The sequence below is a fragment of the Giraffa tippelskirchi genome, chromosome 1 (assembly GCF_054371585.1).
Source record: "Giraffa tippelskirchi isolate mGirTip1 chromosome 1, T2T-mGirTip1v1.2.pri, whole genome shotgun sequence".
Taxonomy (NCBI): domain Eukaryota; kingdom Metazoa; phylum Chordata; class Mammalia; order Artiodactyla; family Giraffidae; genus Giraffa; species Giraffa tippelskirchi.
Window position 1 is genome coordinate 108,374,091 of NC_137275.1, and position 18,061 is coordinate 108,392,151.

The 18,061-nt window shown below is 50.4% G+C and overlaps 1 protein-coding gene across 1 annotated transcript in view; it reads right to left on the reverse strand.

Moving 5' to 3' along the window:
• LOC145505797 (uncharacterized) overlaps window positions 1-18,061 on the reverse strand; it is a 188,764-nt gene that overhangs the window by 3,814 nt on the left and 166,889 nt on the right. Inside the window, exons 51-56 of the mRNA XM_081488700.1 lie at window positions 17,501-17,722; window positions 15,051-15,200; window positions 12,101-12,324; window positions 10,097-10,328; window positions 3,648-3,869; window positions 1,196-1,345 (exon numbers count right to left, since the gene is read on the reverse strand). Coding sequence (XP_081344826.1) covers window positions 1,196-1,345; window positions 3,648-3,869; window positions 10,097-10,328; window positions 12,101-12,324; window positions 15,051-15,200; window positions 17,501-17,722 — 1,200 coding nt within the window. The remainder of the gene's footprint in view (window positions 1-1,195; window positions 1,346-3,647; window positions 3,870-10,096; window positions 10,329-12,100; window positions 12,325-15,050; window positions 15,201-17,500; window positions 17,723-18,061) is intronic.

Genomic DNA, 18,061 nt, shown 5'->3' on the forward strand with positions numbered 1-18,061 from the left:
CTCGAGCTGCTCAGGCCTGAGCCCGGGGTCCTCCCTGATGTGGCCCTCTCTCTCCGTTATCCCAGCTTGTTGACACGACCCTTGATCTATCTCCGAGTGGCTCCTTCTCTTCCTGCCTCTGGGGCTCTGTTCAAGGTCACCCTCCTGGTGTCACCTCGTTGGCCACCCTGTTCACACTCAATCGTCCCCCCTTCCTTGGACAACTCGGGCACTCTGGTCTCCTTTCCCTGCTCGTTACTGTCAACAGGCTGCGCGGGCTTAAAAATGGATCCACAAATTCTTCCATCCTCCTCCCTTCAAGAGGCAGAGGGGGCAACTCCTGCTCAGCCCCTGAGCGAGGCAGGACTTCGCAGCTCACTCTCGCAAACAGAACTGAAGGTGTGCGGCTTCCGAGACCGGGGCGCGAAAGGCCCCGGGATACACCCCGCACTCTCGCTCTCAGAGGGTGTTCCGAGGAAAGCCAGGCCATGAAGAGATCCACACGGCAGGGACCTGGGCCTGTCCCCACCAGCCAGGTGAGTCTGAAAGCCTGCCATCCAGCCCTGGGGGGCCTTCCCATGTTTGCGTCCTCAGGAGGCCCTGAACCAGGCCCACCTGCTGCAAAGCACAGAAACTGGACTGTGACCTGCTCACTGGGAAGCCACTAAGCTTTGCAGTGATTTGTTACATGGCAGTGGATAAAGAACGCACACGGTTTTTAATTCACTGCTGGAGTCCTAGTTCTGACGATGTCTGGCCCAAACTAGCTGCTCACTGAACATGGCAGCTCAAAACACAGACATGTATGAAAAATTACATGCCATAAATGAGGCGAAAATACAAAGGTACTTAAACTTCCAATGAGAATTCTTCTCACTATAAAATGATGGGTATGTGTATCCATTTACTCGCAGGATGATTTCAATCAAAACGGTGCTAATTAGTACTGTGCTGGGCCTCACAGTAGGCCACAAGTTATCAAAATTGGTTCTTTTAAGAAAAAAAAGCATGCCTTAAAAGGAAACTCGTAGCCAGAAAAAGGAAAATGGGAAGACATAAAGCGATCTATCAACGCTTTGTTCCAAAACCATTTCAGGACCACAGTGTGAGGGGGCAGGTGCCTTACAACGTGGGAGTCACATGAAAAGGTGTTTACCTTCCTTCCTCAGGAATTCACCACTATAAAAGTCAGACACAGTTCAGTAAAAGCCGTTACCTGTCGATGCATAGAATCCTTATCTGCGATTTCATTTTCAAGTTTATCATTGAGGTCGTCGTGCACAGAGGTGGCTTCGCGCTGGGCGGCAAGGTAGCATCTCTCAAGGGTAGTGATTCGCACCTCCACGTCCGTGTTCTGGACCATGGCCTACACCGGGCATTGCAGAGTAGAAAAGGTAAGTCATTATCATGGAACATTCCGATACACGTACGCGTAAAAAAGTTGGACTAAATCCTAAGTTTCAACTCAAAAATAAAGTTAGCGTCCTCAAAATTAAAGTCCTAGACACGGCAGTTTCCTCGGACGTGAGCAAAAACGTGCCTACTTAAAATGTCACATTTGCCACGATTGGCACCCATATGTCTGTATTAACGTTCTGTCTGGCCACTCGGTTTCCCAAGCTTCTCTTCAACATAATCAACCCAAACAGCAAAGAGTATACTAAACTACCCTGTTATTGCATGAATTCCAGGAGGAATGGTATCTGGCATGAAGTCACGACCTCTGTCTGCTACACCACACAGGCGGACTGGATCCACAAGAGGGAGGGACCTTCGACAGATCCAACAGGGACCTCTGAGGCTCGTTTCCTCGGGTAAAAGTCGGAAAACTCTCATGCAATTTCCTCAGAATTCAAGTAATAGTAATGAGTGGAAACAGAAGTCAAAGTTTAACACAACTGGAAGCAGCCTTCTCAAGCCTAATTCTTCTAAAGCAGACTTACACCACATGTATGAAAGGGTCAAACCAGGACCAGAACTTGCTGCTGGTGCAACTCCCGTCCGCCAGGTCAAAATCCACTGCAGGTCCCTCCGTAGTCGACTACTAAGTAACCAATGTGGGCAAAGGCCTGACATTAAAAGTGAAAGGTCTCAAGGCCGCTTTTCCCAGAATTCTCTACATATTGAACTCTGCCACCTAATCTCCTCCTGTTGCCAAAGAGTAGTGGGAAAAGGTTATACAAGCGTGCAAATATTCTGTTTTGAGTTCTCACCTTGAGCTCTCACAGAGAATTACTCACACCAAGCTACTAAACAAGGACACCTGCTGTAGCACATGTCGGAGGGGTTCTGTCTGAGACGGTCTCACGGGGGAGGGGTGGGGCAGGGTGGGCGCTGTCTGCCTGCCTACAAAGGAGAGGTGAGGCTCACAGGAGGAGGCCCGAACCCTCAGCACTCTTCTCTTTTCACAATGACCGTTAGGCAGTTTCTCATCAATCATGACAGCCGCAGACACGACCACCAGAAACATCATGACTCTACATGGTTACACAGCACGGGCCTGAGGCTCTGAGGGTGAGCAAACGCCACTCGACCTGTCTGACCGCCGGTATCAATGTCACACATCCCCTCAAGGAGCAGAACCTCAGAAAACTAGAGAAGACGGCCAGGCAAGCTGCCTCAGCAGGGGCCACACAGCGGGCTCCCATCTCTCCGAGAGAACGGGCTCCACAGACGTCACCAGACTCGCCTGAGTGAACCCGAAGGAAATTTCAGCATCATCAGGTATACATTCGACAGGCAGGTGGGGGGGATGAACTGGGAGACTGGGGTTGACGTATGTACACTACTGAGACTATGCGTAAAGTCAACAACGAGTAAGGACCTACTCTACAGCACAGGGCAGTCTACTCAGGGCTCTGTGGTGAAGTAAATGGGTAGGAAATCTAAAAAGAGGGATATATGTAGACACACACACACGTATATATATATATATATATATATATATATATATAAATATAAATATAAATATAAATATAAATATAAATATATATATATATATGACGGATTCACTTTGCTGTACAGCAGACATTGACACAGCAGTGTAAAGCAACTGCTAACTGCTAAGTCGCTTCGGTCGTGTCCGACTCTGTGCGACCCCACAGACGGTAGCCCACCAGGCTCCCCTGTCCCTGGGATTCTCCAGGCAAGAATACTGGAGTGGGTTGCCATTTCCTTCTCCAGTGTATCAAAGGGAAAAGTGAAAGTGAAGTCGCTCAGTTGTGTCCGACTCTTAGCGACCCCATGGACTGTAGCCTACCAGGCTCCTCCATCCATGGGATTTTCCAGGCAAGAGTACTGGAGTGGGGTACCATTGCCTTCTCCAAGAAAAAGGAAAGCAACTAGACTCCAATAAATGAATGAATGGATGAATGAATTTTTCAAAGAGGAACACACTGGGCACCCTAGAACTTGTAGAAATGAGGAGTCCACACCCAGGGTGAGCACAGCGCTAGGGATGCCCTCGTGTTGCTCCACTGCCAATGGACCGCCTGGACCAGGCCTCTTCTACCCCAGAGATCTCGACGCAGAGGCGGGGAGGCCGCCAGTCGCGGTCTCGCCAGCGCTCTGTGCTCCTACTCACGCAGCCATCCCAAAGCTCAGATCAGCCGGAGAACAAGGGACCCACATTCCACCTCAGGACAACAGACACGTCCGCTGTCACTCACTTCGCGGACATCCCGCTGTGGTTGTCTGTTCGCTTCCTCGGACGCGAGGAGCTCCTTCCTGGCCGTGTCCGGGTCCTCCTCCGGCTCTCTCACGTAGGCAGAGAGGTTTGCCAGGCACTCCTTCGACTGGCTCTGCTCCCCTGACTGCCTCTCGATGACCTCCTGGAGCTCGATCACCTTAGCCAGGTCTTCCTCGTGGCTTGGGGAGCCGTCGGAGGATCTCTAAGGGGGAAAGGAAGCCTTAGACAGACAGCCTTGTTTTGGGAGGGAGGGAACACAGCATTTCCGGGCAATCGGTGAGGTCAAAACTTTCTTCTGCACTCTGGGAGCTCACACGACCCTCACGGCCACTCAGATCTACATGGTGCATTGCTGACAGGTCCCAACAGCCCCGCACAGACTGGATGGTAAGGCGAGAACCAGACAGAGAGCGAGACCGAGGACTTGCCTTTCCATTGGTGCTTGGCATGTTTACTTGCTCGGGATTTACATCAAGCACCCCGTCCGTTAGTAGCTTTCCCCAGTTATTCTGCTCTTTAAGAATCATCTGCTAAACGTGAAGTCCACCGGACTTTAGGAAGCATCACTACGAACAAAGCTAGTGGAGCTGATGGAATTCCAGCTGAGCTATCTCAAATCCTGAAAGATGATGCTGTGAAAGTGCTATATTCAATATGCCAGCAAATATGGAAAACTCAGCGGTGGCCACAGGACTGGAAATGGTCAGTTTTCATCCCAATCCCAAAGAAAGGCAATGCCAAAGAATGCTCAAACTACCGCACAATGGCACTCATCTCACGTGCTAGTAAAGTAATGCTTAAAATTCTCTAAGCCAGGCTTCAGCGATAGGTGAACCGTGAACTTCCAGATGTTCAAGCTGATTTTAGAAAAGGCAGAGGAACCAGAGATCAAATTGCCAATATCTGCTGGATCATCGAAAAAGCAAGAGAGTTCCCGAAAAACATCGATTTCTGCTTTATGGACTATGCCAAACAAAGCCTTTGACTGTGTGGATCACAATCAACTGTGGAAAATTCTGAGAGAGATGGGAATACCAGACCATCTGACCTGTCTCTTGGGAAACCTGTACGCAGGTCAGGAAGCAACAGTTAGAACTGGACATGGAACAACAGACTGGTTCCAAATAGGAAAACGAGGACGTCAAGGCTGTGTGTCCTTGTCACCCTGCTTATTTAACTTAGACGCAGGGTACATCATGAGAGACGCTGGGCTGGAAGAAACACAAGCTGGAATCGAGACTGCCGGGAGAAACATCAATAACCTCAGATATGCAGATGACACCACCCTTACGGCAGAAAGTGGAAAAGAACTAAAGAGCCTCTTGATGAAAGTGAAAGAGGAGAGTGAAAAAGTTGGCTTAAAGCTCAACGTTCAGAAAACTAAGATCATGGCATCAGGTCCCATCACCTCATGGGAAATAGATGGGGAAACTGTGGAAACAGTGTCAGACTTTATGTTTGGGGGCTCCAAAATCACTGCTGATGGTGACTGCAGCCACGAAACTGAAAGACGCTTACGCCTTGGAAGGAAGGTTTTGGCCAACTTAGATGGCATATTTAAAAGCAGAGACACTACTTTGCCAACAAAAGTCCGTCTAGTCAAGGCTATGGTTTTTCCAGTGGTCGTGTATGGATGTGAGAGTCGGACGGTGAAGAAAGCTGAGCGCCACAGAACTGATGCCTTTGAACTGTGGTGTGGGAGAAGACTCTTGAGAGTCCCTTGGAGTGCAAGGAGATCCGAACAGTCCATCCTAAAGGGGATCAATCCTGGGTGTTCATTGGAAGGACTGATGTTGAAGCTGAAACTCCAACACTTTGGCCACCTCATGCGAAGAGCTGACTCATTGGAAAAGACCCTAATGCTGGGAAGGATTGAGGGCAGGAGGAGAAGGGGACGACAGAGGATGAGATGGCTGGATGGCATCACTGACTCGATGGACATGGGTTTGGGTGGACTCCGGGAGCTGGTGACGGACAGGGAGGCCTGGCGTGCTGCGATTCATGGGGTTGCAAAGATTCGGACACGACTGAGCGACTGAACTCAACTGAAGTCTTCACTAAGAGATACTCTTCTATCAATCTCGAGGGGAGGGAGATGGGAGGGAGGTTCAAAAGGGAGGGGATATATGTGTACCTATGCCTGATTTTTCCTGCGATTTGACAGACAAGAACAAAATTCTGTAAAGCAATTATCCTTCAATTAAAAAATAAGCTAATTGAAAAAAAAAAAAAAAGATCTCTCCTGGACGCCCAGCTTTTCCGCTGGTCCTGGGTCTGAGGACAGGAAACAGTGGTGGCAACAGTGTGGGGAACAGATAAACCCCTTCAGGGTCCAGACAGGTCTCACTTATACATGTGGGCGTGTGGTTCAGCCAGGGGAGGTTTTAGGAAGCATGCATGGAAAGTATTTTTATAAACAATGAGTGCGTCGTTTTAACCAACTAACCTGTGGCTTTGTAATGGGATTCTGTAAAGAATACTGATCCACTGCAGCTCCACAGGAGCTTGGTGACAACAAAGTGACTTACTGCAAAATACAGCTGAACTCGTTTAACAGCAGCTGGATAAACTGTGCACTCTCCCCTGATCTCTAACAACCACCCTCAGACAACAGAAGGCTACAAAAGCTAGAAATTATCCACATGGAACTGAAGAGGGATCAATCTCAAATTCAAGTTAAAAGAAGCATTTATAAAAATCAGAAAACAACAAAGAACAGAGCAGGGAAGTGACACACCTGGGCTGACTAGGACTGAATGCAGACAAACACCTGCCTCAAAGTCAGGGACCACGGCCAGGCCCTTCCCCCGGGCCTTGTCCTGAGAAAGGCCTCTGGGTCCCCAGCCTGGCACCCTCCGCCAGGATGGGAGCCCGCCCCACGGGTGCCCACGTGAGTCGGATGGGCAGTACCGTGTCCTCATTTAACAGGAGGGCAAAGCAGGCCACAAAGCGGGCAAGCGGCACACCCAGGTCACCAACCTCAGGGTGACGGAGCTACTCTGCTGTGCCCGGCAGAAGGGTTCCTGGGCACTGAGCTGCCTGAACCGGAGCGCGGCTGCCCAAGTCCTGTGGGAAGGCCCCAGGAGTGCTCCATCAGCGGGCTGGGAGCAGGAGAGGGACAAGGAAGGCCAGCCCTCGGGCCACTGGACTCCAACAACAGGGGCTCATCCAAGTGACCCGAGGGGAGAGGCAGCGAGCTCCCTCCTGAGGCTCCCTCCATCAGGGTTGCTGTGATGGACAGGAGGGCCTCTGGAGGAAAGCGGGATGGACGGCACCACGGTTAAGTGTCCAGGCTCTGATCAGACCAGTCTGCACCGCACCGCTGGGTATGCGAGCCTGGGCACGGTGCCCGGCCTCTCTAAGCCTCAGTGTCCATATCTGCTGAATGGGGATAACAGCAGCCTGGACCTCACCTGGGTGTCTGCGGGATTAGATGACGGGCTCAGAAAGCACTGGACACGGTGCCTGGCACACAGAGTCTCCTGCACACTGCTACCCACCGTCATTAAATTGGCTTCCCCCAAATCTAATATCTATGGCTCTGATTCAGTCATTTCTTTTAAGAAAACACTACGTGGAAATTCCATGGTGGTCCAGAGGTGAGGACTTGGCACTTTCACTTTCACACCGGTCTGATCCCTGGTTGGGGAACTAACATCCCATTAGCTGTGCAGTATGGCCAAAAAAATAAGTAAAGAAAATTTTAAAAATAATAAATACTACTATGTCTATTATAAATAAGCATGAGATGATTAGAAGGCAAACAAGTGGGAGAAAGGCAAACTGTTACAATTGTCCCAACCAATGACCTATTTCCAACAGAACCATCAGTTCAGTTCAGTTCAGTTCAGTTCCGTTCCGTTCAGTCGCTCAGTCGTGTCTGACTCTTTGCGACCCCATGAATTGTAGCACGCCAGGCCTCCCTGTCCATCACTAACTCCCGGAGTCCACCCAAACCCATGTCCATCGAGTCAGTGATGCCATCCAGCCATCTCATCCTCTATTGTCCCCTTCTCCTCCTGCCCCCAATCCTACCCAGCATTAGGGTCTTTTCCAATGAGTCAACTCTTCGCGTGAGGTGGCCAAAGTACTGGAGTTTCAGCTTCAAAATCAGTCCTTCCAATGAACACCCAGGATTGATCTCCTTTAGGATGGATTGATTGCATCATCAGCATATTTTAAGTGGTGGGCGAGTTTCATTACTTCTATTAAAATGTCAATCATCCACCAGTACGTAACCACATAGTGTTCATTCACTAACACGATAAGGACTCTAATACTTCACAGAGAAACAAAGGCATGCTAAATTACTAAATAGTTTACCTTTCGACGATGCTTCCTTAACTCACTAGACTGATAGATGCATGCAAAGAAATGAAGAGAAACCAGATTTATTGCGACTTTGAAGCTAAAAATTCAAGAATCAATATAGGCAAAGACAGTAAAGCAAAAATGACGGCAAACATATAAGTGAGATGTAGATTTAGAGAACATGTAACTGGAAACAGAACAATTTGTTGGACCACATTAGTTAAATAAGCTATTCAAGATTTACTAGAGAAACACTATACATTATTCCTCAGGAAGATACAATTCTATTACAACATCATGATTTGTTAAAGCACAGCACTGTGTACAACAAAGGGCCTTAACAGTTGTCTGTTCTCAGCCAAACCTCTCTATAAGTTAGTTTCTCTTAATAAAAAAAACATGTTATACTTTAAAATAGTAATTTAACTGACGAGGAAGTTGCCGTAATACCTATTTTAACACTGAACAGATCTAACCACCTGTTGGACATTAATGTAAAATCGTTACCTAGAATTTGATTTCAAACTTCTGAAAATAAATTCATTAAAGCAGGTACCCTATGAAAATATGTAAGAATGAAAGCTAGCGTAACAGCAGGTGGAGTCTTCACATTTTATGAACCATAGAAGATACTTTGTAAAAGAGTCTCGTAGAGACATTAAGCATGCAAAAGCTGATGAGATTTACAGTCTCAAATACAAGCACCAACACAGAAAGGATGTTGTGTCAAAAGTCCATTAATTCTACACATAAGAGGATCATTTCTTCAGGTAAGCATAATCTCAGTTATGAATTACACAGGTTCTGTAGTGTATCATCCATCTACATTATGCTTGTAACTGCACAGTGATAACAATAATTCAAACTTAGTGCTATGGGGGAAAAACACCATTTAATGAGACATGAAGACAAAGCAGAAACCCGACTAAGGGGACACACGCTGTGGACCCCAGACTGCTATGACCAGAGCAAGTGGGAGGACGGGGGAGGGGAGATGGATGGGTAAACTACAGCCTCGGGGGGGTGCGGTTGTGGGAAGCTGGGGTCTGGATTGATGACAACGAAGCAGACAACAGGATGAGACAGGAAATCAAAACCAACGATGAAAGCAGACACACCGTCAGAGAACTCCAGCAACAAGAAAAAATATACAGAACTGTTCTTTTACAAATACTCGGAAAGAAATCAAGCATGAAACCACAGAGAAATCGTCAAAGAATACACACTATCAACTAATTGGCCAGTGATGCATATTATAAAACCAATGTGTCAAAAGACCACAAAATAGACCAGTTATCACTTCACATGCTGCTAAAATGATTCACAGTTAATTTAATTATATGCTGACTAACAATGCAGCTAACATGAAATGGGTGGTAACAAAAAAAGTGATAATACAAGTGCAGTTACAAAGCAGAGTGTTGTAGACATGATTTCACAGGGTAAACAGCAATGCGCTCAGGAAACCTAAGCTAAACATGGAAGAAAGCAGGAACATGCGCTTCAGAGCTGCACACTCTGTCACCAAAAGCCCTAGGTCGTCATCCCATTTTTAGACTCAGAAGAGTGAGGAAGCCCAACTTCTTCCCTGGGGCCCTGGGGCACCAGGCTTTTAACCTGGTTTCACACCCAGAGCTGGCCTGAGCGTGCAGCCAGGTCCAGCAGCAAGCAGACCAGTTTAGATTCTTGGTTTTGTTCCCACCGCATGGCCTGCAGCCTGCAGCCAGGTATCCCCAATGAAAAATGTGCTGCGTGGGTCTCACACGCCAGGAGAGCTGCCTATGGTTACTTTCACAAGGCTGTCTACTCGGTGACAACAGCAACTTCCCTGCACCTGCTGTGTCCAGCACAGGCCGGGCCCAACGTTACAGAGGCAGGCCCTGGCTGAGTTCATGATGACGTGCTAAGCCGGTGGTCCAAATATCAAGACTAATTTGTTGCTGTGCGAGTATGGAATGATTAAAGACTAGGCAGTTTTTAAAAATCTTAGACCTCTAAGCGTAGCAAATGTACCTGAGTTTCTTCTGGGTAAAAACAGAAAAAACAAAAAACAAACAAACAAAAAAGAAAGCCAGTGTGCTGGGGGAGGGACGTGGCAGGGAGGAGGCAGACACATACCAGAGTCTTGATGTCCCGCTGGTCTACTTTCCGCGCCGAGCTGTGCCGCCTCCTTGGGGGCTTGGCGCGCCCACTGCTGGGCGGGCAGGAGCTGGCGAGCGAGGAGGCGGGACACAGGTTGAGGGAGCTCGAGGATTTACAACAACGAAGGTTGCCTAAGCTCCCCTTGCCCACCCTGCTCTCAGTATCCTCGGCCCGCTGCTCCGTGTTCTCCTTCTCTTCTTCGATCAACCTAAAATAGAATAAAACCCGTCACCTGCCTTTGTCAGCAGAGGAACGTGTCTGGACAACAAATGTGGGCTTGCATTCTGTGTCACGATTAGCATATTCCAGGAACAGTTGCTCAATTAACATCTCAGCAAAAAGGTTCAACTTTCCCTCTTTTCAATATTCTCAAACTTAGAATAACTTATCCTTGAGTCTTACAAAGTGGCCCCTGATCATTCTCGTTTGATTTGACTGGTTTACTCTAACATTCTGACGGGGCCTGGGTGGCGCCTCTCTCCCTGTGAGGAGATAACCTGAAGTTGACAACCTTTACCTTCCCTGCTCTCAGGGCAGAGATGCACGGCAGTGCCTCAAGTCTATTCCGCTGGGAATCAGGAACTCTGTACAATCAAAACAGTGAGCCACGAACAAGCTGGAGTTTCTAAACACAAGTCTCTAGACCAGATGAAGTGCTGAATTGATTTTTTTATTTTTTAGGTTGTCTATGTACAAATGCATCACTTGATGAAGTTCTCCACCAGCTTTGTGTGAGTTTCTGGACTCATGTCAATGTGCTGCATTAACCTAGAATTCACAGTTACTGCTCTTCTCCCCTAATGTCTCGCGGATGATGTTATATAGCAGTTTAAATATTCGATTATGCATATAACATGATTTTCAAAATAAAATACAAGATTCTCGCAGGTCGTCACCTCTCCAGTTTCACTTCTCCTTATACACCCTGAAAGTTTTTCACTGTTGATAACAAGTTGATGGAAAGAATTTACCATTTACCTCAAGTCAACATGTTACCTAAGGAAAAATCACTTTTACCTGACAACATGCTGTAAAAATAAACATATTAATATGTAACCGTTCCGTATTTCCTGGGGGAGGGGGAAAGACAATCTTTCTGAGCTGTCTGTGCTCAAACACGGCCCACAAAGCAGTCTGTCTCAGCGTCAAACGTGCAGGCGGCACCACCTGCGTTTGCTGGTTGTGCCCTTCACCCCTGCCTTTCCCCCGGGCCCCCCGCACTCGGCTGACAGGAACGGGCACCTCGGCCTGGGCTGACGTGACAAGAACAGTCTGAGCAGCAGCTCTGCCAGGTCCTGTGCAGGGTCACCGGCCTGTGGCCACTCTGAACGTGGACAAGGGACAGGAGGCAGAGCTGTGCGGGTGCGGCACCAGGCTGGCCTCGGGGCCCCCAGCCACCTGGCCGCACCCAGACCCAAGGCCCCTGCTCGCCATGAGGCGGGCCTTTGGATTCTATCCCGTTTGTAAACTGTTATAACAGCCCAGACGGTGTCTACAGAAAACATCTCACAGACACTGATGAGTTGAGAAGAACTCAAACACATGTCCTTGGACCACTGTCGTACAACAAGCCAATCTTCACACTGTATTAAGTTCAAAAGGAAAATGCAGATCTGAGGGGGAATTTGCCACCCCAAAACCCCAGCTTTTCTGTTTCAGGTGGCTTTTCACCAGAATGTGGGAGGCTCCGAGGGACACACGAGGGCGAACCTTCAGTGCTGGAGGGTGCACGGGCCGCAGGGGACACTGTCACGGCACCTCACCCACCTTGGGGCTCAGAGCTGGTGGGGGGACACCCCACAACGCCCCCCACAGCCCTGGCTGACTGAGCTCTATAATCAAGGGCAATCTCAGAACTGAAAATTCTTGAAGCAGACTTGAAGTCAGTTTCCTTACTATGGAACACTCAGCCTTCTCTAAGGAGAAGACAGCTCCTCAGAGAAGCCGAGTTTCTGGGGAGCTCGGCTCGGGCTCACCCACCGGATCTCTTCGTTGATGGTGTCCAGCTGCTCCTGAAGCATCACAGTCAGAGTCTCGGCATCGCCCTGCCCGCTGGGCGACAGCAGAGCGGCCGAGCTGAAGAGGGTGGCCCTGTCGCCCCCGCCGTCAGACAAGTCTGCGTCACTCTCGAACGCCTGGGCCACGTTGGCCGGCACGCTGGCTTGCTGCGCGCGCTCCCAGTCCTTTTCCTTCAGGGTCTGCACCTGGGCACGAGAGGACCACGTCTCGTCAGCGACATTCAGGGCAGCTCAAGTCTATCAGGAACTGAACACAAGTTTACATGGAAGCCCCAACTGTGGATAAACGGGCCATGCTTATGAGACACTGCCATCTCTTAAGCGAGCAGTACTGAAGAAACAGGCAGGAGGAGAATCCACTTCCTAGATGGCCTGGTGACATTCAGGTCTTAGCGTGGATGGGAGGCAATCCTATGAGGTTATTCACAAGGGTGGGCCGATGGAGTCAGAGACAAAGTCCGAAAATTACAACAATACATCTGTGCCTCCATCAGCCAGGCTGAAGGAAAATAAGAAAAAGAAATCCTTCAGCTCCGCAGCCTCTGGGTCCACCTCAGCGGTCACCACTTGTGTTACTCACCGAGGAGCGCCATCCTCGCAGGTCCCCAGCCCTCCGTTTTCCAGGCTGGTCTGAACACGCACAGACAGGCGCAAGCAGGGCCAGCAGGGCTGGGAGGGCCAGCCCCCCGCGGGGCTCCTCCCGGGGCGCAGGCCCGCGGGCTGTTCTGGGGGACGGCCCCTCACACCGCAAGGCGGCTCTGTCACCAGAGACGTGCGGGAGAGGGCCTGCTGGGCTCCGAGCCGCCCTCCAGCTCTCACACCTCACACCCTTCTCTCTGGCACATCTCCCCCCGGCCCACTCTCACCCAGGTCCTGCCTTCTTTCCCAGACGTGACCTCAAAGCAGCCGAGGGGCAGCCTCGAGGTGCTGGCTTGCTGGCTCCCTGTCCCCCGTGGCCAGCGCCCTCGCCCCTGTCTTCGTCACGACCCCTCCCCAGGGCTGGGCCACCCCCTGCACTGGCTCCAGGACCACCTGCCATCATTCCTGCTCCTCTCCAGCGAACCAGCTGCATATGGCTTCACCCCCATCAGCTCAGCCAGCACGTCCTCTCCCTTCTCTCACCTTAAAATCGCACAAAGGGAACCAGCAGATTCCTCCTCCAGGGCTCCCTGCAGCGCCCACTGAGGGTCTCTGAGAGCTCCCTGGGAGAGGCCTCTACTGTCCCCCTCCCCGCCCAGTCTCCAGCTCTCTGCAAGCAGGCGGTGTGCCCCGCTCGCAGGGCAGCTCCCAGGGAGCTCTGAGGAACCCATGTTACCAAGCCCCCTCCTCTCCTTGCCCTCCCCCCACCCCAAGCATGTCTCTCCCTGGGCACCAGGCCCCGTCCTCCCTGGGGTTACTAGTCAGTCCCTTGCGCCCCTTCTCAACCTTGGAATGCGAGGCACCCCACAGCTCTACCCTTGCACCCCCTATCTCTCCACGGGCACCTGCCTGGTGACTTTACCTTGTCTGTGCCTTTAAACACCATCTGTATGCCCACGACCCAAGTCCACCTTGAGCTGAGTGAGGCCTCTCCTGGATCCAGGCCGGAACACTCAGCTGCTGACCTCACAGGTCCCCTGGACACCCCATGGGCTCATCCACCTCAACAGGGCTGAGGCCCGTCTCTTAGCTCCCTGCCCTGACAGCCCTCCTCAGCTCAGGAAACAGGCTCTGGCCTCGAGCTGCTCAGGCCTGAGCCCGGGGTCCTCCCTGATGCGGCCCTCTCTCTCCCTTATCTCCGCTTGTTGACACGACCCTTGATCTATCTCCGAGTGGCTACTTCTCTTCCGGCCTCCGGGTCTCTGTTCCAGGTCACCCTCCTGGTGTCACCTCGCTGGCCACCCTGTTCACACACGATCGTCCCCCCTCCTCTTAGACAACTCGGGCACTCTGGTCTCCTTCCCCTGCTCATTACTGTCCGACAGGCTGCGTGGGTTTAAAAACGGGTCCACAAATTCTTCCATCCTCCTCCCTTCAAGAGGCAGAGGGGGCAACTCCTGCTCAGCCCCTGAGCGAGGCAGGACTTCGCAGCTCACTCTCGCAAACAGAACTGAAGGTGTGCGGCTTCCGAGACCGGGGCGCGAAAGGCCCCGGGCTACATCCCGCGCTCTCGCTCTCAGAGGGTGTTCTGAGGAAAGCCAGGCCATGAAGAGGTCCACACGGCAGGGACCTGGGCCTGTCCCCACCAGCCAGGTGAGTCTGAAAGCCTGCCATCCAGCCCTGGGGGGCCTTCCCATGTTTGCGTCCTCAGGAGGCCCTGAACCAGGCCCACCTGCTGCAAAGCACAGAAACTGGACTGTGACCTGCTCACTGGGAAGTCACTAAGCTTTGCAGTGATTTGTTACATGGCAGTGGATAAAGAACGCACACGGTTTTTAATTCACTGCTGGAGTCCTAGTTCTGACGATGTCTGGCCCAAACTAGCTGCTCACTGAACATGGCAGCTCAAAACACAGACATGTATGAAAAATTACATGCCATAAATGAGGCGAAAATACAAAGGTACTTAAACTTCCAATGAGAATTCTTCTCACTATAAAATGATGGGTATGTGTATCCATTTACTCGCAGGATGATTTCAATCAAAACGGTGCTAATTAGTACTGTGCTGGGCCTCACAGTAGGCCACAAGTTATCAAAATTGGTTCTTTTAAGAAAAAAAAGCATGCCTTAAAAGGAAACTCGTAGCCAGAAAAAGGAAAATGGGAAGACATAAAGCGATCTATCAACGCTTTGTTCCAAAACCATTTCAGGACCACAGTGTGAGGGGGCAGGTGCCTTACAACGTGGGAGTCACATGAAAAGGTGTTTACCTTCCTTCCTCAGGAATTCACCACTATAAAAGTCAGACACAGTTCAGTAAAAGCCGTTACCTGTCGATGCATAGAATCCTTATCTGCGATTTCATTTTCAAGTTTATCATTGAGGTCGTCGTGCACAGAGGTGGCTTCGCGCTGGGCGGCAAGGTAGCATCTCTCAAGGGTAGTGATTCGCACCTCCACGTCCGTGTTCTGGACCATGGCCTACACCGGGCATTGCAGAGTAGAAAAGGTAAGTCATTATCATGGAACATTCCGATACACGTACGCGTAAAAAAGTTGGACTAAATCCTAAGTTTCAACTCAAAAATAAAGTTAGCGTCCTCAAAATTAAAGTCCTAGACACGGCAGTTTCCTCGGACGTGAGCAAAAACGTGCCTACTTAAAATGTCACATTTGCCACGATTGGCACCCATATGTCTGTATTAACGTTCTGTCTGGCCACTCGGTTTCCCAAGCTTCTCTTCAACATAATCAACCCAAACAGCAAAGAGTATACTAAACTACCCTGTTATTGCATGAATTCCAGGAGGAATGGTATCTGGCATGAAGTCACGACCTCTGTCTGCTACACCACACAGGCGGACTGGATCCACAAGAGGGAGGGACCTTCGACAGATCCAACAGGGACCTCTGAGGCTCGTTTCCTCGGGTAAAAGTCGGAAAACTCTCATGCAATTTCCTCAGAATTCAAGTAATAGTAATGAGTGGAAACAGAAGTCAAAGTTTAACACAACTGGAAGCAGCCTTCTCAAGCCTAATTCTTCTAAAGCAGACTTACACCACATGTATGAAAGGGTCAAACCAGGACCAGAACTTGCTGCTGGTGCAACTCCCGTCCGCCAGGTCAAAATCCACTGCAGGTCCCTCCGTAGTCGACTACTAAGTAACCAATGTGGGCAAAGGCCTGACATTAAAAGTGAAAGGTCTCAAGGCCGCTTTTCCCAGAATTCTCTACATATTGAACTCTGCCACCTAATCTCCTCCTGTTGCCAAAGAGTAGTGGGAAAAGGTTATACAAGCGTGCAAATATTCTGTTTTGAGTTCTCACCTTGAGCTCTCACAGAGAATTACTCACACCAAGCTACTAAACAAGGACACCTGCTGTAGCACATGTCGGAGGGGTTCTGTCTGAGACGGTCTCACGGGGGAGGGGTGGGGCAGGGTGGGCGCTGTCTGCCTGCCTACAAAGGAGAGGTGAGGCTCACAGGAGGAGGCCCGAACCCTCAGCACTCTTCTCTTTTCACAATGACCGTTAGGCAGTTTCTCATCAATCATGACAGCCGCAGACACGACCACCAGAAACATCATGACTCTACATGGTTACACAGCACGGGCCTGAGGCTCTGAGGGTGAGCAAACGCCACTCGACCTGTCTGACCGCCGGTATCAATGTCACACATCCCCTCAAGGAGCAGAACCTCAGAAAACTAGAGAAGACGGCCAGGCAAGCTGCCTCAGCAGGGGCCACACAGCGGGCTCCCATCTCTCCGAGAGAACGGGCTCCACAGACGTCACCAGACTCGCCTGAGTGAACCCGAAGGAAATTTCAGCATCATCAGGTATACATTCGACAGGCAGGTGGGGGGGATGAACTGGGAGACTGGGGTTGACGTATGTACACTACTGAGACTATGCGTAAAGTCAACAACGAGTAAGGACCTACTCTACAGCACAGGGCAGTCTACTCAGGGCTCTGTGGTGAAGTAAATGGGTAGGAAATCTAAAAAGAGGGATATATGTAGACACACACACACGTATATATATATATATATATATATATATATAAATATAAATATAAATATAAATATAAATATAAATATATATATATATATATGACGGATTCACTTTGCTGTACAGCAGACATTGACACAGCAGTGTAAAGCAACTGCTAACTGCTAAGTCGCTTCGGTCGTGTCCGACTCTGTGCGACCCCACAGACGGTAGCCCACCAGGCTCCCCTGTCCCTGGGATTCTCCAGGCAAGAATACTGGAGTGGGTTGCCATTTCCTTCTCCAGTGTATCAAAGGGAAAAGTGAAAGTGAAGTCGCTCAGTTGTGTCCGACTCTTAGCGACCCCATGGACTGTAGCCTACCAGGCTCCTCCATCCATGGGATTTTCCAGGCAAGAGTACTGGAGTGGGGTACCATTGCCTTCTCCAAGAAAAAGGAAAGCAACTAGACTCCAATAAATGAATGAATGGATGAATGAATTTTTCAAAGAGGAACACACTGGGCACCCTAGAACTTGTAGAAATGAGGAGTCCACACCCAGGGTGAGCACAGCGCTAGGGATGCCCTCGTGTTGCTCCACTGCCAATGGACCGCCTGGACCAGGCCTCTTCTACCCCAGAGATCTCGACGCAGAGGCGGGGAGGCCGCCAGTCGCGGTCTCGCCAGCGCTCTGTGCTCCTACTCACGCAGCCATCCCAAAGCTCAGATCAGCCGGAGAACAAGGGACCCACATTCCACCTCAGGACAACAGACACGTCCGCTGTCACTCACTTCGCGGACATCCCGCTGTGGTTGTCTGTTCGCTTCCTCGGACGCGAGGAGCTCCTTCCTGGCCGTGTCCGGGTCCTCCTCCGGCTCTCTCACGTAGGCAGAGAGGTTTGCCAGGCACTCCTTCGACTGGCTCTGCTCCCCTGACTGCCTCTCGATGACCTCCTGGAGCTCGATCACCTTAGCCAGGTCTTCCTCGTGGCTTGGGGAGCCGTCGGAGGATCTCTAAGGGGGAAAGGAAGCCTTAGACAGACAGCCTTGTTTTGGGAGGGAGGGAACACAGCATTTCCGGGCAATCGGTGAGGTCAAAACTTTCTTCTGCACTCTGGGAGCTCACACGACCCTCACGGCCACTCAGATCTACATGGTGCATTGCTGACAGGTCCCAACAGCCCCGCACAGACTGGATGGTAAGGCGAGAACCAGACAGAGAGCGAGACCGAGGACTTGCCTTTCCATTGGTGCTTGGCATGTTTACTTGCTCGGGATTTACATCAAGCACCCCGTCCGTTAGTAGCTTTCCCCAGTTATTCTGCTCTTTAAGAATCATCTGCTAAACGTGAA